The 19953-nt window shown below is 42.7% G+C and overlaps 1 protein-coding gene across 2 annotated transcripts; it reads right to left on the bottom strand.

Annotated features, from left to right (window-relative positions):
* Window positions 1-647: 647 nt before the first annotated feature.
* Window positions 648-19934, bottom strand: tpd52 (tumor protein D52). 2 transcript variants are annotated; one of them, XM_075450240.1, is made up of 7 exons: window positions 19802-19934; window positions 7389-7513; window positions 6706-6854; window positions 6084-6185; window positions 4017-4058; window positions 3117-3165; window positions 648-2581 (listed from the first exon to the last, which is right to left on the bottom strand). In XM_075450240.1, exons 1-7 carry the CDS (start codon window positions 19818-19820, stop codon window positions 2456-2458), a joined length of 612 nt encoding a protein of 203 aa, XP_075306355.1. In that variant the 5' UTR covers window positions 19821-19934; the 3' UTR covers window positions 648-2455. The 2 variants fall into 2 exon arrangements, with proteins under 2 accessions (XP_075306355.1, XP_075306356.1); XM_075450241.1 differs by lacking the exon at window positions 4017-4058.
* Window positions 19935-19953: the final 19 nt, after the last annotated feature.

Raw genomic sequence — 19953 nt, 5'->3', positions numbered from 1 at the left:
TTCCGTTTCCAGGGCTCCTACACACGTTCTATTACAACATGCCAGAACTTTGTCAAATTAAAAAAAAAAGTTTTTTTCCGACAATTTTTCAGGCTATTTTTTTTCCCTCTTTTAACTTCTAATTACAAATATCTAGAAGTTAATTAAATAAGTTTAAAACCCAACTCCTTTGTATGTTATATTGTACGTATGCCATTATTTTACCACATTTTTGCCAGAAAGATGTAAATGTAGATTCCATATATCGTGAAAATTATTTTGCAGCGAACCGATGTGCAGTACTTCATTTAAACTGCAATGCTGACGGGTAAACTTAAGGCGTAAAAAATGGCAGATAAACCAGAAGGTAACATTATGGTGCATGTTTTATATAAATCTATGCTGTACGAACGTTCACTTTCAACAACCTGCAAACAATCCCGTTTTTTGACATTTGTTCTTGATCGTTTAGGTTTTCAGCTCCCATCTCTGCACATTTGTCCCGCTATCTGCTGACACCACCGTGTCCAAAGAGCCACATGTGATTCCTTCGATGACACTGCATGTGTTCTTTGCACAGTATGACGACAGAATTTAACTGGTGTGTTGGACCTGAGGAAGTCCCCATCCCTCCCACATCCAGCAAGTCAGTGAGCAGGCGAGGCAGGTTACTTCATAAGTATTTTAATTAGAGCACATTTTCTTTCTGCGGCTGCTTACAACAAAACAGAACAGTGTATGTAAGTGCTGAACATACGTCTCCAAATAAAATCCTCACGCCTGAGGTTAAAGGCCGTACCGAATTTTTTACTCGGTGAAGGTCATGGCTGGAAAGCGGTGTTACATGAACACACTAGATTACTTAGTCATGCTAATAACAATCAAAGAAAACAGCCCAACACTAGGTATTCCACAGTCTAGGTAAAGACTGCTGGTATGAGAGCTAATTCACATTCACGGTGAGCCTTCCATCCACCAGCAGGACAGGACCAGGATGCTCCATGTGTTTACAATTGGTGTTTTTCACTTAAGTTTAGCTTTGGTCAAGCTTGTGATCAAATTGGCTCAGTCAACCTTATATTCATCAGTAGCTCTGTGCATATCGGCTCATTACAAAAGTGTCCATGGGGAGTAATTGTTCATTAGTTTAATTGTTCCTAGGATATAATCACCATAAAGCAGCATGAGACGGTAAAGCCACCTTAAGACGGTGGTTATCACTGAAGCTATTATGCTTCAGTTCATCATACAGAAAGTTTGTTTTCGGTCAATATAAAAGCAGCATTTTCTGCAAAGTGTTTGTGTAATCCTGCCTTTTGCCACTACTCTGGAAAAGAAAAAGTTTTATCATTTAATTCCCAGAACGTCAATATAAAAAAGGGGGAAAGCACATTACGGGCAACACTAGGTTGGCTCACACCAACACTGTGTAACCTTGTTGCACATAGTGTGGGGACGCAAGGTGTCACCTCCCATCGCAGAAACAATGGGCGAGTGTTTAAATATTGACTCTGGCTGGCTGTGGAAGTTTTTTTTTTTTTTTTCCCCCCCACTCTCACCTTGGGTCATGGCTGAACCTCCACGCCGTGTTTGCTCTGACTGTTCTGCTGATCTTGGCTGTTTTCCTGCAACTGTGCAGGCCTGGAGATCATTTTCTGACCAGCTCATCACAATGAAAGGTGCGGGTTCAGTCTGAAATGTGGTCCTATTTCGAAGCCCTAACACTTGGTAGGATCTAACCAAAACAGCCGAGCTATGCAAACACTGTGGCACATTTATATGACACAAAAATGCATACATGCATCGCCTGGACACACGTGTTCAGACTACTTTCTGATACTGTGGTGTCAAAATTAGCACGGTGAAAAAAAAAATGGTTTGGCCCATAAAGGCAACCCAGAGTAAACAAGAATGACCCCAAATCAGAAGCAAACAACACAAGTGTGTACAACAATAACTCCAATATATCATATAGGGCCATGCGGATCTACCTGGTTCACATGATAAGAAAACTTTAAAGTATAAATCCTTATTCAGACATGTTCTTAAGTGTACTTTGTGCAACGTTCTACACTCTAACAAGTGTTAATTTGATAAAGAAATAATAAACTGGAGCGTGTTTGGCATCCGAGTTTTGTTGGTTAGACAAAGACAAAGGCAGAGAAAAAAGGAGTGCAAGAACAAAAAGAAAAGAAAAGACACACAGCAGGGAGGGTTTCTCCCACAGCGATCCTGAACACACTCAATGCACACAACTGGCACAAAAACCACGTGCCTGAACCCATCCCATGCTTTCAGTTTAACAAGTGAGCACATGTGTGAGAGAAGAGACCAGACAATTAGATCACAGGGAAGGCTTGTAAGTCATTTGTTTCCAATAAAGGGAGACTGCGGCACAGAGAGGGGGAGTGCTGGTGGCCTAGGGGTTAGAGGGTCAAGTGAGGGAGGGGGGAGGTCAGGAGGGGGGAGGCTGGTCTCAGTGCATCAGCGGCTCCTGGGAGGAGGAATTCTCTGGCTGACTAATCAAAGACTCGGTGTTCTCAGCACTGCCGTCATCCTCGTTACCGGGATCACCGGTGGGTGCTGAGGGGTTGATCTTGGTCTGAAGCGGAAGGAGGGAAAAAAAAAAAAAAAGGATGATTCAGAGTACCTTATAACAAACAAACAACAGAATCTTCCTCCTGTCGTAGTCTGCCCTTTCTGGCCAAACTTTAGCTTTTTCAATAACTTCTAACTGCAGATCTCTTCCCTGTCTTTGTTCCCCCTTTAAGTTGAGTCATGAAAGGTCATCCTCAAACAAATGTTTAGCAAATGACCAATAGTCTCACTTGTAATATTGCATTAAAAAGGTATTTATAGCTCAAATTGTGAGTGGTCTGTGAATTTGTGGATAATTCATTACGGCCGTGACCACACTGATAGAGGGACACGTGTACAGCCGACTTAGTGATGCTCAACGCATCTGACAGGTCAAGAGACTTCAGAGTTACTGAAGCTCGACGTCATAGGTACAAGAAAAAGCACAATCTTAAAGAGAGAAAGCTTCCCATGCAGAGCAATAGTGGGTGTCTGAGTCATAATTCTACATCAGGTCACGGGCACATAGTTTCGGCAGTTACACGCTGTCGATCCGTTACCTTCAGTGTCTCTACTTTCTCCTCAAATGACTTGAAAGTTGGTGCATTCCTGTGAAAGGGGAAAAAAAGAAAAAAAAAAAGTGACGTAAACGAGGAGGTAACGTGCTTATAGATGGACCTACATGTGACTTTATTACACACACGGCAACGTTTAGAAAAGCAAAACATGCGGGCAACACGTCTTCAGTTCAAAATGAGAGAGGAGCTGGACGTTCACTGCAAGCACAACCTTTGGAGGTCACGGTTTCCTAAAGAGACCCCCCCCCATCCCATCCCATCCCATCCCAATTTACTGAAAAGGTGTTGCTTTTCATGAAAACTACACTGGAGAATGCAGAGCGAGACGGATGCGAGGAGAAAGCAGCAGTGTGTTTTCTGAGTCTTCTGTGACATGAAGGTGAATATGAAACAACTCATATTCGCGATAAATAAGTCTGTTAATGATCCCCAGGATGTAAAGTCGCGTTGTAGAGTCATGTTGCGGGGACACTTTGTGCACCGTCACGATTAAAAGCAGCAATGCGCTCAGGACAGATCTTGCCTGGAAACTTGGGGATCTGTTTTCTGAAGGCGGGCGCTTCCCCACTCACAGCCGCTCGATGCTCCCTCTGGTTTTATCTCCTTATTTCTGGCGAGATTTCTGCTGGATTCTGCAGCCTGGCTGGGTGAGATTATGGAAGCTGCAGCGCCGCTGATAGCAACGCTCGGCCTTGGTATCCTTAAGGTCCACACTCGGACGTCTCTTTGTAATCAACAACATGAAAATAAGCTGCTCTTCTTAACTGCGGCTGTCATGCTGCCAACAAACACTGTGTTGCCTTCATCTCTCATGTTTGATTCAAAATATGGCCACCATTGTGTGGCAGTCACATTGACAGAAACTAGTTTGGCTGTCCTTACCTTATGACAGGCATACTAGCCGAGTGTTGTATCGATTGTAAGCTATCCGACAGCAGGAAAAAAAGCGGAGGGAAAAAAATGGGCGTTAGTGGTCATATTAGCATCAAAAGGACAGCATACACAGAGAGGAGAACAAGAAAAGGAAGACTCATATACCCCGTCTACCCGCACGACATACAGTACAAAACCCTCATTTGTTCTACCAGGCGCAAAACCCCTATAAATCCTGCTTTATCCCATTAAGATCGATTGTGTGTTATCACAGAGGGTGCCAGGCCTGCGTATTAAGGGTAAATATCTGGACATCAAACACACACACGAAACAACCCCAGAGCACATCCGCATGCACATGCATGAGAGCATGTGACGCCTTTGACCCCTATCAGGTGGCCTTTTTAACCCCCCCCCCAAAAAAAAAAACAGCTCTGAACTCAGGCTCATCTGCCTTTCTCAGCACACTACAGCTTTGAAGGGGGCTAATAATCTCGTTTGCAGCACAATAATCCGAGAGAGAAGAAGGATGACGGAGGAGAAGACCGATTAGGAGATGGGAGGAAATCAAAGAAAGATGGATCTCAACTTGAACAATCCGTTGTTGGATATTTTTAAGCCATGATTAATAAGCAACTATTAATGAGACATTAGATGATTTTTTTTATTTATTTATTTATTTATTTTAATTCTTGAACAAAGATTAGACCCATTCGATCTGTGGCTTTCCTCATATAATGCTCTAATGAACATGGAAAAAGAGCACATAGAGAGATTAAAGCTGTGGACGGTAATGTAATTAGAAGCGACATTTTCTGTTTGCGGGTGGTAAGTAGGTTTATAGTGGAGGTGACGTAGAGGGGTAGAGCCTATTCATAGAGCCTATAGGTCCTGCAACAAGTCAACTAATCATGTACGATCACACTCGGTTCTAGGATCCATTTAGAATCTCCATTCCACCTGACACGCATGCTTTTTGAACTGGGACTCGAACCAGAACCTTCCTACTGTGAGGCAGCGCCACACCAACATTGATTATCAAGGCTAAATACATGCGGAGACCCAGTCTTTGTGATCCATTACCAATGATCTGCACTATATTACAATTTCTGGTGTGCCTTATTCTCTTCTTAAAAAAACAACCCTTCTTAGAGCCAAAACTCATTTATGATGGACTGAGGCCAACAGCCCAAACTATGGTCATGGACTCCGCTTCCTGAGGAAACAAACCCTCCAACTTGTTAGCACATAGACACACAAACGCACGTACACAAAAGTATTTGAAGGTGCATCGTTGCACATCAAGGTTACCATTAATGCTGACATATAAACGCAGGTTTTTGGAGAAACACATGCAGCCATCCAAACAATGTGTTTTTCAGGAAAGGACTTGCTTATTAAAAGAAAACAATGCCGAACAATAGTCACGGTACAACAACACGGCTCTGTAGCAGAGCAGTCTGGCTTCTAAAGGGTCCGGCTGCCGTCCAGACCCACCACCCGACGAAAGCAAACAAAAAACAGGAGACCCCCTAACTGTTGGGCAGCCGAAACGCCATATTATAAAAAAAAAAAAAAAAGAATGGGACGTATTCAACATTATTCGAAACCAGACTGATTCTGTTCAGTATTTTATGTCATGATGACATAAGATGCAAAGGCACGAATACACGCAAGCACACGTTATTACAACAATGACGCGTTTCCAGTCACAACACCCCGTCTGATCTCAGATTCAGAAAGCACGCGTGAGAATATAAAGGCTGCCAAGGTACAAAATTAAATACACTTGGAAAGAAACTGGAAATATTCAAGCGCACACCACTGCAGCCTCGCATGATCAACATTTGAGAGGACAGTTGAGAAAAAGTCAAGATCTCCAAAGAGGATTGATAGAGCCCAGGCCCTCTTATGGGACCCTGATTATTTGTACATACATGAAATTCACCACGTTGGCCTTATCATGACAAAAAAATCCAACAGGTGGAGCACAATGCATTCTGGGGTTTTGGGGGAATGTTTTACCCTTAAATTGTTGTGTTGATGCCCCCCCTCTCTCTCTCCCCTTTGACTCACCTGACATCCTCAAGCTTCCGGGTGATGACTGAGCCCATGTTAGAAAAGGCGGCTGTGGCCTTCAGACTGGCCTGAGACAGAGTTTCAGATGTCCTCTTATAGCTGAAATACAGAAGGGGAGACAGAGAGATTGAGAGGGGGCAGCAAAAAGAGAGGATATGAGTGTGAAGGAAAAAAAAAAAAAAAAAAAAAAACCCCACCAAGGATCAAAGACTTATAAGAGGCATCGAGGCCAGAACTAAACTTTAATGTCTTTTTCATTTCTAAGAAAGCCTGACAGCGTCAGAATGCTGTCCATTTCCTGTTATATAAATCCCATCAAAATGCTCCAGACATGCCAGAGGCGACCTGTCAACAGAAACAACATCTTTTTCCTTATTCAGCTGAGAGGAGGGCTGCTCGAAAAAGTAGTGCTGACAGCCAACTAGGTTTTCAGCACACGCAGTGAGAGCAAAAACACACAACTATAATGGAAGAAAAATAAAAGCGTGCGATACTTCAAAGGCTTCTACCCCGGCGTTCAACTGGGTAAAGGGAAAAGATAAAAGCTTGATGGGCATTGAGACGATGCAGCAGGACTTCATGTGCCGCTTGGTGGTGCAGCGGTGGGTGAAGTACTTACGCGGAGGAGGTGGTGACCTCCTGCCAGGTTTTAGTGATGTTCTGTTTCAGCTCATTGAGAGGTGTGATGCCCAGCTTCCTCTTGATATCCGCCAGCTGCTTCTCTTTGGCTGCTAGAACCTGGGACAGAGTCTGGATCTCATCTTCAACCTAAGTGCCGCCCACAAACACAGGTGCACACTCGTTACATACGAGTCTAAACGTAGACTGAAGTGTGCTAAAACTAGTTTTGTTGAACACATTAAGGCCTGACACAACATTCATTAGGTCAAAGTGGCAGCAAGCACAGATTGGGAGCCATCGAAAAGCAAATATGGCAACATTTCAGAGCTACAGTACACTGGGTGCATCATTCATCACAAAAGGAAGCCAAGACAATGGGAAAGGAGTACCCAATGAAATCCTAAAAGCCATTAGCCTCTGCGTAAAGTTTGAACTCAACACAACAGTCCTTAAACAATGGAGCTGTGTGGATGCAGGGTGTAAACACAGAGGTTTTAAAATGACATTGTACAAGTTTGGATGTACGCTAGGAGGCCAGGGTGAGATACAGGGGAGGACAGTGGAAAAGGGACAAAGTCCGGCAGGAAAGCGGTCTTCCATATTTAGAAAGACACTCGTCTTTATCACAGTCAGTCATGACCAGCATCTGATCCTGACCACTTCAGCGGGAACCCCCCTGACCTTGGCCAACTCTTCTTGTAGCTCCTGACGCTCTTCCTCTGTCATGGCGGGAGGAGATGACGGGCCGACAGACGTCACTGCGTCCTCTCCCATCTCTGGGACTGACTCCGGTTGCTCCTGGGAACCTGGGAGGTACAGAAGAAAATACGTGAAAGTCTTCGATGCTGCCATCTCTGACAGAGCTGTGGCCAGTAGGAGCTCTAGTGCAACAATTATATAAAGACATTTCTACATGAAAAAAAACATCCTTGGCTCAGACAGCGTGGGAACACAAAAGGGGCGGTTGTTTGGATCCGTCAGTCAAAGATGAAGATGTTTAGGGCCAGAAATGAGCTCAATAAGGGCGACACAAATCTCACTGAAGTCAGCTGTCCAGTTATTCCAAGAAAAATTTATAAAAATTAAAAAGAGGAAACCAAACAGCTGAATTAAATAGTGCTTGGGGGAAGAGGTCAAAACAGGAACTTCATGCCGATATTATGTCACTTCACAAGGAAATCAGGCAGAGAACACAAGTGAGTATGGAGATTTAAAACCTGCCCCTGAGCTTTACCCCTGAACTCATCATCATAGATGGCTTAGTCTTGTGCACTGCCGTCAATGAAGTTGCAACACAATCAACAGTATTTACATGAATGAATACCCATAGAACGGCTGTTGCTCGTGGTCATTATTAGCCAGTTTGAACAGGTCTGTACCATTCTTGTGCCGTTCGCTCAGCTCGACGCGTCAGAAATTAAGCGTGTATGTTTGAGCAGAGTGGAGGGTCGCTTTTAACATTTCTTCCAAAATGTGTTACTGTGCATCTGCTGTTATCTCAAAAATTGTCGAGAGCGGTCGCAATCGCCTCCAGCAACCACGTTGAAGCCGAAATGCAAAACAAGCTGCGTCTGGTGGAGTCCGGGGGTCTGCGTGACAAGGAGAGCTGCTTTTCATTCCACAACACTGAGATGAGGTCTGAGAACATAAAGCAGGCGGAGATGAGATGAGCAGCTTGATGGGGGAAAATTGATTTTGCTGTCAAAAGAGCTATTCAGACACAGAACCGGCTGCTGTTCAACACACAGTGGAATATAGACAATGTAACGCATATTTTCCAGCAGCATCTTCATGTCACTTCCTTAAAGTCTTGTGCTGAAAAATTTGCAAATTGAACATCTAATTGCACTGTGGTTGTGATAGTCATGAATCTACATTCAGAATAAAAGACTATTAATCTCCATTTACAACCACCCCAACCACTTCTGACTGATTTGGTAAACGAGCAATTTGTTCAAAACATTTTGAGTTGTCCGCGTTGGCTTCATGGACAGAGCAGAGCCTCAGCTTCATTGGTTCCTCACGGTTCACCTCCGCTAACATACGTTCTTGCTGCTAACATTTCTCAGACCTGCAGCAACATCTGGGTACAAAAAGGAAAAAAAAGAAGCAAACACTAGAGCCGTTGATGAGAATTATGTTCACGTTGCGTCACACTTAGATTATTAAGACAGCCGTTTCTCTACCATCTCTGGTTTGCTCTCTTTTGCACCTGTGCTCACGCCTAACATTAATATGGCATTGCACTGACACACCCTGCATTGCACCTCAAACTCACTGCGAAAAAAGGTTGCGCCACTCATCTCGCCAACTCCCACCTCATTCCAAACCGCTTAGCTGCCTTTTCATGTCACACCCAGATATCCAACATTTTACCTGAGACTGTTGAGGGAAAAAAATATATATAATAATAATAATAATAATAATAATAATAAATCAAGTAATTCAGTGTTAATGAAAAATCTTCTCTCATCCTTTCAATCGCATCTAATTCTCATGAGCTGAAAGCTGGGCTTTGCCATTACTTGCTGTTTTTATATCTAATCAACACCACAGAGATGAGCAAGGAGCCGACTGGGCATCTCCCAAGTGTAGAAATGTCCAAAAATGCTCTGAGATAGGCGAAAATGAGTGATAAGCCATGTTAAAGAGAAACCTGGCAGGCATTACAGCTATTAGCTAGGAAGAAATACAAAGAAAAATTCTTCCCACATGAAACCACCCCACACTTTTCCTCTGCAGTGTCTCACTTTATCTGCTTTCAGACTCTGTTTCCTTCACATTTAGATTGGCCGTCTACACTACAGATTACAGATGAACATCTTACAAAGACAGTACTGTGTTGCAGATGCTTCCATCTTTAACAGTCGTGCTCGAGTCACAAAGAACAATATTGTCCCTCCTTATTACAACCAGCATTGTGCCACTTGGAAACTGAATTTTCTATCAGATTTTTCTTCAAAATGTTCATTTGAGTCATCTGCCTTGTGAAAGTTTGTAATCCTTGCATTCAGAAAAGCTCTCTGTCCTCAGTTTGGAGGCTAGCTCAGCATGAGTGGATGTAAGCCTCGAAGGAGTGCTTCCATCAGTGGGTGCTGAGAGCAAAACAAACAAAAATAAAAAAAAGTGAAGCAGATAAGATTGTATGAGATGCAGGCAGTGGGGGGAAGTTTGGTTTGCTGCATCAAACTGCATACCCCCCCAACGACCACCAAACTCTGTGTCCCGGTCAGCAGTGTGACCTGGGTGGGAGGCCAAGGCATCGTAAGCTGTCCAAGAGATGCAAGGTTTAAATCTCATGTGTTGACAAATCACAAGAAAGGCTACTGTAGGCTTATTATTCGATAACTGTGTGGTCAGTACTTTATTATGACCAAACCGACAGAAATGAGAAAATGACAGAATACCTTAGTCGGGTGATGTTAAAATAAACAGTGCAGTTCAAGTGTCTGTTTAGACTTTTTTTTTTTTTTAATTAAAGGGTGTTTATTTACTTTAAGTTGGTGTAAACAGCATGCATGTACATTCAGGCTGAAAAACAGAGCAGCGCACGTATTGATGTGTTCTGAGTCTTTATAATTAACTACGTGGAGATGCTGTCCCGAGATGATTATGTCTGGTTGTCTGCCGAGAGCTGTGATGTCGGGTTAAGTGTGAACACACAACATTGCACAAACTGAAGATGTGTTTGGAGCCTCCATGCTGAATAGTGATGTACAGTATGTCTACATGTCACTGGTGGATGCAGTGGATGCTGCACAGCCATGTGACTATTTGAGCTAAATTCCACTCAATCTGATCCATTCCGTTCGTAAAATGTCTCAAGGTTTACTGATGTTATTTAACAACAGTAATGATATACAACCATGTAACTAAGTTACTTATTCAACCAATCAGAGTGTGATGAAAATATCATGAAGAGAACTAACTTACTGCACAGATGGCTGAAATGGACATGAAGAGTTTCTGCATTTCAACTAAATTAACCAAAGTTGCATGGAAACATAGATTTTTACAAGCAATGTGTAAACATTCTTTCAATAGCCTATAAGTAAAGAGGAACAGACAATTATTCCTGACATGGAATGCTCCCAATTCCTCACTTTGAATACAAACGCAGTGCTATGCAGAGCCGGACAACATTTAAGTAAACTCAGCTTTGAAAATAAGTGACAAACACTGCGATGAGGGCAGCCCGGCTGAAATTATTTAGGGGACAAGGCATGATGTTGTGCTACAAAATGACCGGCACTATTGCAAAAACAAAGTTTGCATATAGAATTACGATGTTTTTCAATCTGATAACTAAATGAGTAAATTAGCAAAATAAAAACTGGCGAAGACGCGCACATACCACCGCCAATTATCACATGTTCCCTCCCCCTTAAAGTTTGCGCTCCCCCAAATTCTTACCCTTCAATGAACCAAAGCCATGTTTTCTCTTTGTGTTCAGCACACACACACACACACACACACAAACACACACACACACACACACACAAAAACACATCCTCCACTCGGCCTCTCCCTTTCCTCCTTGTGATTACCTCTGGTTTTGACAGCTGGCGAGCTGGGTGGCGTGTCGCCATAGGCTGGAGAGAGGAAGAGGTAGCTGGCGTTGACTCCTTGTTCAAAGTCAAACGGAGAGTGGTAATCCTCTAGAGGCTCCATATTTACAGCTCGCTGTGTGTTGTTCCACAGAGCGACAACCACCTCTTTGCCACCAACAGTACCTAAGCGAAGCTGGCCGAGTGCTGATTGTCTGCATGTGATCCAGCCGCGTGCTGGCTGTCTCTATGTCTCCTTGTTTACAGCACCCTGGACTCTTGTTGCTTATGTGATGGAGAGGAACACTTAAGGAGTTTTATGCTGGCTTTTAGGCACTCAGAAGTTCAGAGTGAAACTAAAGTAACAGCACATTTTCATTATTCATTTATGCAGAAGGCCAAGGTGTTGTAAACGCTCTGCTTCCTTCTGGCCGTTAATAAGTTACCTGTCCACTCAAGCAGCTGTTGCAGCACACACACCCTCCCCTCTTCACTATAATCCCAAAGGTCAATTCTCAGTCCATCCTTCCAACATCCGTTTGTGCAATCGGTGCCGCCCGTGTTCAGATGCTGGCCACTATTAGCACGCGTGCTAACAGAGGCTGGTGCTGCAATGATATTGCATGACTCTCTCACTCAATCTCTGTCACCCAGTCTGTCATCCAAGGAGAAACTAGGAGAGGATTCATTTGTGTGGGAGGGTCATGTGACGTGTGCGTGTAGGGGCGCATTAGATGAAAAGCATAATCTGCACTGTCCCAGATTACAACACAGCGCTAATCCAGGCTGGCCAGTTCATCTTGGAGCAGCAGTAATGCTAGTCAGCTAGAATGGAGAGGAGAGGATGCCCCAGGCTACACTGGGTATTGTGGGTGTGCATTTGTTTGAGAGAAAGCGCTCAGTGTGGTGAAAAGAACAAAAATGAAAGTGCCACTGTGTGTGTGTTCATACAAGTTAGTATTTCCATCACCGCAGAGCCAGAGGGATATGCACCGATTCTATACTGGAAAAACCTTTGTAACAAAAACAAAACAAAAAACCTTGATCAAAGTGCAACATGTACTCAAAGCACCAACAGATGATTTAAGGATGGATAACAGCTGTACAAAGACAAACATGCCAGCCCGATTCAAACACATGAGCAGCAAACACATACATCTGCTGGGACTTTAAAGGCTGCAATAAAGTAGAAAACCTGACATTCCAACACAAACTTTATTACAGATGATGACTATACGCCTTCAGTTGGACAGCATGTCAACTGGTTAAAAAACAACAGTGAAGCCAGTTAAAAACACGGTTTTAGTATGACGTAAATCTAAATGTGTCCTAAAAGTGTAGATTTCATCACTTCTGACGCATTAGCTGCTGCCGGAATCAAGACATCGAGAATGTTCCGACGAATAGAGACCAATGAAAATTGGTCTCAAGTTATGTGCGTAACGATAATACGGGCAAAACAATGAATACATCAGTACGGAAATGTTAGTGAAGTTCAAAACTAAGAACAAAACGGTGTTCTGCCCATTGAGTTTCAGCCCATCTTAAACACCGTTCCTCTGTTCTCAGAGTCTGCACTCAGGAAATGCTTCACATTAAGAGACAAGGAGAGGCACTCTGCTGGCAGCGCTGAGGCACTGCGGGAGACAAATTCCACTCTCAAGTATGTTGAAGGGAAACATTTTGGAAGGTTAACAATTTTGATACCATGCTAAGATGAAGGGTGTCCACTAATCCCTTGTAACAGACAGGTACCAAAGAGTGGGACAGTCCATGTGCTGTTCTGAATGTTTGGCTTTCTGTGAACAAGTGGACATAAGAAATAACTCATTTCTAACACAAATAGTAGATCTTCGGTGCCTTGTTCACCGATCACTACAGGATGGTGACTTTAAGATACAAGCTGCAGGAGCAACTGTACACTGACCCGCTTTGCATCATAGCAGCGACCGTTTGCTTCACTTTCACTCTTTAAGTTTCTACTTTTAGACAGCAGCTTGTGTATGAAGATCTTCCAAATGATTTGACGTGACTAACACGGCTGTCCTGTCAGGTGGTTTAGATGCTCAACATACTGATTAATAAAATGTACCGTTTGTAAGCAGCAAATAATCTTGTTGGCGTTGACTTTTGCTGACATGAAGTCAGATTTCTTACTCATAGCTGAGTGAAAGGGCTTTTTAGGGTGATCCAGTCAGGTGTAAACACACTGAGGACAAAATGAGGATGTATTGGGACTCGTTCGCTCAGGCCACAGTCAGAGGTGGCCCGGGATGGTTTTTGTCCGTATTCATTTAATCGGTCTGAAAGGAATGTGTGCTGGGCCACTGAAGGAGCAACCACTAACCTGACATGACTCCACACAAACAGCAGGGTTCCCAACAGGATGTTTTCCTGCTCTCACAGTTTCCAGAGAAAACTGCATTGTGTTCAAATCTGCAGCAAAATTCCCAGCGTGCATCATTAACAGAAAACCTCCCGCTTCATTTCTGCAGAGAAAGGGGAACAAAGCGCTCTGAAACTGTCCTGTTGATCCTCAGAGTCGCCTTTCATATAACCCAACCCAGTGTCTTAGGCCATCAAAATGCTGGTTTTTAGTTGTTTCTGCCGAGTGGGCTTTCCGTTACTGTGGTCCAGATCTCTGGAACAAACTACCTGCTGATCTGAGGTCCGTTACAGCTGCGTCTACATTCAAAATTAAACTCAAAACATTTCTGTTCTCACAAGCCTACAAAGAAATGTGTGCGATTGTGTGTACGAGAACATGTGCTGTATTTTCCTGTGTACTTTTGCCACTTGTGTGGTTTTTTCATACTTGGTCTTTGTTCAGCGAATTGGGTTTTACATGCAATGAAAGATTCTATACAAATAAAATTACCAATGCCATTGAGCCTTACACCCAACAAACTCAACTTATCAGATGATGAAAAATGGACGCACCTCGGCTGCTACACAGACTTTTTGGCTATAATAGCCTGTGGACAAGGCATGGAAGCTCCTTTAGTCTCTAGTGAGGTGTCAATAAAAAGTGACCAAAACTATCTCACCATATCAAGAACATTTACATACCAACTGGATTTACAATAAAGAACAACCTTCGCTATTCTCCTCAGATTATTTGTTGTCATGACTTCTTCTTAGGATGGGTTTGAGACAACATTAATTAAAAACTACTTATGGTGTTTTTCAAAAAATCCACAGTGTAACAAAGGGGCTATTATGGTAACAGAAAATGAATGATAAATATCAGCAAAATGGCAGGTCTTACAATGTGTTTTCTGACAAATGCTACTATTCTTGGATTCTTGGTCAGCCCAGATGTGACGAGCTTGATGGCTCGTCTTCTTATTACTATTTTTTTCTCTCCCTCGTTGCAGGTGGAACAGCATAACCGCGGTTTCAAGTGAGCCGTGCCGACACAATACGGAGACGTGGCTGTCCGGACGTAGAAAATCCTGTGGGCGTAAACAAGGATCTACAGCACCGTACGCACTTCCATGAAGTTGTCTGTGCTTCACACACGCTGTGATAATAAACAGCTGATCCCGCCCACAAAGTAAGCATGGAAGATTCATAATGAGTGGAACTATACTGTACCATACCTGGTAATGGAAAAATACCATTACAAATCACTCATCAAAGCTATCAAGTGTTTTTTTTTTTCTTTTTACCTTGGGTCAACATTCTTGCTACTGGGAGAATATAATGCCAACATGCTTTAAGATCCAAGCATACATCTTCAAACCTACTCTAATTAGGAAACGTTTAATGTAAAATGGATAAACCTGTCGGTCCTCTAAGAGCTTTTTACCGTCTTAATTAGGAAACAGACTGAGCTCTGCATTAAATCCACTCTGCGGCCCTCCTGATAAGCAGAACCACCGATTCATGTGACACTTGTTAAAAGAAAATAACTAGTATGCTTAAGTTGGATGGATTATCAAAAATGATGAAATCAAAGTCCCAGATCAGCCAATTTTTCCAACCAATTTCAGCGTGCTCTTGGACTGACCTGTTTGCTTCATGAATCAAATAAATAAGGACAGAAAACACCATCAATGGTATCAGTCCACCTAGGCTGTAACCAGGAGCAAACAGCTACTTTAAAGTGGTTAATGAAGCACGGCATGAGATCAATTACCCTACTATTCAAGGCATAGCCTGTCACATGATGAGCCTAAAACAAGAATCATGAGACATGGATGACTGTGGGAGGATCAACTGGGCACACAAAGTTCTTGTGAGATGTGCATCATGGGAAAACAATAAGAAATGCAAGGACAAAACAAAGACACTGTACAAGTATGTCCAATCTAAGTTTTTTTGTTGGCGAATGGATTGGAAATGGATGTATCCTTACTGTCTCTAAAGTAACAAAATCAACCCGACTCCATCTCTAGCCAACCACAAAGCTCAATAATCTATTTATTTTGTTTAATCTACCCAAAAACTGTATTGTGAAAAGGGCCAAATGCAGTAGGCTAGTACGAAGCATGACATGGCTATTTCCTGCTAGCTTAGCTTTACAGTAAACTTGCCATGCTGAAACGACAGTGCTCTCAATCTACTCATCTACCGGCCCGTATTAATATTTGGAATGCTAAGATGTAAATAACTCAAAAGAGGTGCTTTCTGGATGGCAACACTCGGCTTTAATGCCACCTTCGCAGATACACAGATAGGTTAGCCATGTCATGTGCACTAATGCACCCACAACCTTCACAACTGCGGGCCTTGTCATGAAAGCTTTTCATCAGCCCTTTCTGGCTGTCACTTGTGTATTTTACCTGCTGATATTGGCTTCAACACAGATTTGGACCTTTATAATAAGAGAATATTCTACAAATGAAAACTGCTTGGATTTGGTCCCATGTTATCATGGGGTTCTTTCTGAGCTAAATGCACTTCTTCTCAAGTTAAGAGTTTAAGAGCTTCGTGTGAAATAAGCAGCAAGCGAATACTACTGAGTTAGTAGCAATTTCAATGCGTTTCCTCCATAATGACATGACTGAGATGTCACGGCGAGGTCAGGAGGTTCCAATTCCTCTCAATATTAAAATAGATGCAAGGAGGCCCGGTGTAGGAAACTATGTTGTAAATTCCATCATCTGTTTGGAAAATAAACATGGAGTACATGCAAGAGAATAGCAGAATACTAGCTTAGTTGAATATATAAAGTAATGTAAAAAAAAAAACACAAAACATATTATTCTTCACAGTTAGACTAAATACATTAGGACGTACTGTCTGTCAGTCAAATCTCAGCAGGGGTTATGTTTGAGACTCCAGAAAAATAGAAGAAAAAAAAAAAAAAAACTCAAACCTTCAAACCAGGGCAACTGAGCCGAGGAAAAAACAGCAGCTACACAACAAATCAAAAAGCACAGGGAAATTATCACCAGTCATATGAGAGAATAAAGGAGAAGTGTGAAAAGAAAAGAAAAGAAACAAAACAGCGGGGCTGGAAATTCCAGTCTCCCTGAAATAAAAGGGTTTGGCCTAAACAGAGGGTTCTGGCATGCACTTTGTCCGTCACCACTGAGAGCATTGTGGGAAGACCTGAATCATTTTGAAATGGAACTGAATTAGACAATAAAATCTTCCATTTTCTAGGGCTGCTTATTACCAGTCTGCGCACTCTAATCTCCGTCTGACAGCAAAACCTGAAGTTTCTCTCTACCGTGTCATGCTGGAAGCTGGTGGAGTGGAGAAGATTAGAGGTCTATAAGATACAGGCGCTGTCAGGCAGGTGAGAACGCTGCCGTGCCAAATCTCACAGGTGAATGAAAAATTCTCAAGAAAGCTGGACTGAAGGCAAAAGGTTTAAATAGCTTTTGAGTGTGTTTTTTTTTTTTTTTTGGGGGGGGGGGGGGGGGGTCCAGATTTTTTCAAACAAAGAACAAATGAACGGTGTTAGTTTCTACATTGAACTAATACTATTTGCAGTATTGTGATATTTAATGTGGTTAATAGAAAAATCTTTGCCTGAACTTATCCTGTCAAAGACGCTACAATTCCATTACTTCTGTCCAGCGCTATGATGTAAACCAAGTTAAGTGTAATATGTCACATTTATCATAAAAATACACCAGAATAATAGTCAGGGGTTCGCAACAACCTACCATGAAATCCTGGATACAGAGAAACGTACGAGGACATACTTTGCAGGATCCTGTTCAGCCAAATTAATTTCTTGCTCAAACAAATCAGCTGTACATTGCTGAGGGGACGTCGTCTGCGAGGGACTTCCTCCATCAGCTGAAAGCAGCCAGTTGTGCTTCATAGAAATCTAATTAGGCAAAATTGTGGGACGCTGCTCATGATCAATCTTATTAGACAAGTGGGTCGAAAAACAAGACGGGCCGGTGAGCTCATCTGTCATTTTTTGGACATCTTCAAGTCCAAACCTCGAGCTTCCACCCATGAAGTAGAACATGGCAGAAACAGGAATCCATCCAAACAACGGTCACAAGATGATAAGAGAGCCATGAAGCAGTATGGAGCAGTATTTCTGAGTGAGGAAACCCTTGAGGTTTGAGGCTACCTCATCTTTCCACTGTGTGTAAATCACCAGACCAAACTGTGCACTTGACTCCAAATAACTCCAAATCGAGACCAAGAATATGCCAGAATACATACCAGAAGAATATACCAAAGAAAGAGACACTTGTTATCATACAGGTCACACAGTACCGCCACATAATCAGAGGAGAGCAGACTCCTGTGTTACTGGATACGCACTGTCCCTGCTGCTGTAACCTGTTCTGCTGTCCCCCTTCTCATTTTGACATTTGCAATAATCCATTTGAAATGTTAAATAACAGGAGAGTATTAAAATTTGCCTAAATAATGATTGAAAGAAGGGTTTTTCTTTTTAAAGGGACCATCTTTTCTTTTTTCTTTAACAATGTTATACAGAGTCTTTAAGTTAAAAAAAAAACAAGTACCACATGAAAGTTTGACAGTGAAATGAACCCTGCTGAGCGTTGCAATGACAGTGCGACCATAAAGACAAAGAGCACAATGGTTATTGTTGTTATATCTAAAGCGTTGGCACTGACAGGTAGGAAGTGTGAACATTTACTTCTGCTGGCTGTAGGAACAAACAGCATCTCAGTGCTAATTTTATTTGCTGGGGGGGGTACAGGAATTGGCTTGGAACTTCCACGTTTCACCAACTTCTGTAACAAATTCCGATTCTGATTAATACCGGCATGCAGTAGGAAAAAAGCATTGCCTTGACGGAGGTATGACATTCACAGATTTCCTAGACCACGTAAGACAACGGAGTACCGTCTGTCTGAACTGCTGGTGCTACATTACACACAAGGTGGAGAAAATACGTAATGTAGTGGTGGTGGTGGGGCCTTTCTTCCATATGTAAAGCATATTAAACTTCAAAAGCAAAGAGGAACTAAAGTGAAGAGGCAAGTAGCCTCTCACAAATAGAACCTTCATTTGTCACATAAAATGACATTCAAAGCCCTGAGCTTCACCAGCTAATGTGTCCACAGACAGAGCCACATGAAAATTGACAACTGTCTAGTTATCAAAACGGCGATGGGTTACATTTGTCAGTCCAGTATGGGCACACCATATATTTCTAACTTTTCCCCTCAATAACAAATCTTGAAAACTAATTAAAAAACGAGGGGTGAAGATTGTTTTTTGCAGAAGGGGAAATTGGGTCAGAACTTCTTTGCCCAACATCCTCTTGAAGTGCAAACCTTAACCTCTGTCGTCTGCTTGCACGCCAACCACATGCAAATCACACACAACTTTGGTTTCCCAATTTGATTCCAACACACAAGCTTTATTTGTCGAAAGTTTCTGCTGTCGTTGCACCGCAGCACAAACTGGTGCACTTATGAGAAGCCGCGTCCCCGATAGTCGAGTATCGTGTTCAAAGGGCACGAGGGCAGGAATGTTTTCGCAAGAATATCCACGTTGATGGAGGAGTGAATAAAAGAAGCAGGAATGGCGGGTAGCGTGCATTCGTAGCATCCCACCGGTAATAGCGTGCTGCTTGCAAATAAAACGTGCGCACTTGTTTTTCAGAGTACGTGACACTGTCGCATGATTAAACCACACATTCAGGAGATGGACGGTTCCTGTCAAACAGTTGTGAGCGCGTCTACATTAAAAAACAAAAAAACACCGACTGTCAAGGTCTTCTTGTAGATTTTTTCCTCCCAATTGTTGGAACGTAAACTGACATAAACTTCCTCGTTTACCTTCTCACTGAACTATCTCACCCGCTGATTACATGCTGGAACATGCTGTGAAACACCCAACTTCCGTGATATTATTTAAAAATACTCGCACACTGTCTCGTATGCGGATCCGTGAGATTTGCTTTACTTCAAAAGTTCTCACAAAGCACATATCATGTAACGCAAATTTTTTTTAAAGTAGCATATGTTCTCGGGGTCAAACTTCAGACACGGCGCAAAGTTAGCTCGTTTGCTAACTTTCGCGTGAAGTAAAGTTGTTTCAAAATGTCCATTACAACCCTGGCGCAGCAATAAATTTCGGTAAATTATTTACCTTTTTCCGTGTCCTCCATCGTAATGGCTGAGAGATGCTTCGGGCTGTTTTATGCTCAGTGTGTAGGTTGTTCACTTGGCCGCGGCGGATCTTCCTGGTCTCTCCCTCATGTTGCCTGGCAGCTCGGCGTGAGGGGTGGGGTTATCTTTGAC

The sequence above is a fragment of the Odontesthes bonariensis genome, chromosome 18 (genome assembly GCF_027942865.1).
Source record: "Odontesthes bonariensis isolate fOdoBon6 chromosome 18, fOdoBon6.hap1, whole genome shotgun sequence".
Taxonomy (NCBI): domain Eukaryota; kingdom Metazoa; phylum Chordata; class Actinopteri; order Atheriniformes; family Atherinopsidae; genus Odontesthes; species Odontesthes bonariensis.
Note: the sequence above shows the minus strand (reverse complement) of the source record. Positions and strands in the feature narration are given on the sequence as shown.

Bases quoted from the DNA above. Each gene is read 5' to 3' on its own strand.
- tpd52 (XM_075450240.1), bottom strand. The intron at 6,186-6,705 runs GTAAGTACTTCA...TCTGTATTTCAG, and splicing joins GAGGTCACCACCTCCTCCGC to CTATAAGAGGACATCTGAAA. The intron at 3,166-4,016 runs GTAAGGACAGCC...CCCCTTTCACAG, and splicing joins GCTAGTATGCCTGTCATAAG to GAATGCACCAACTTTCAAGT.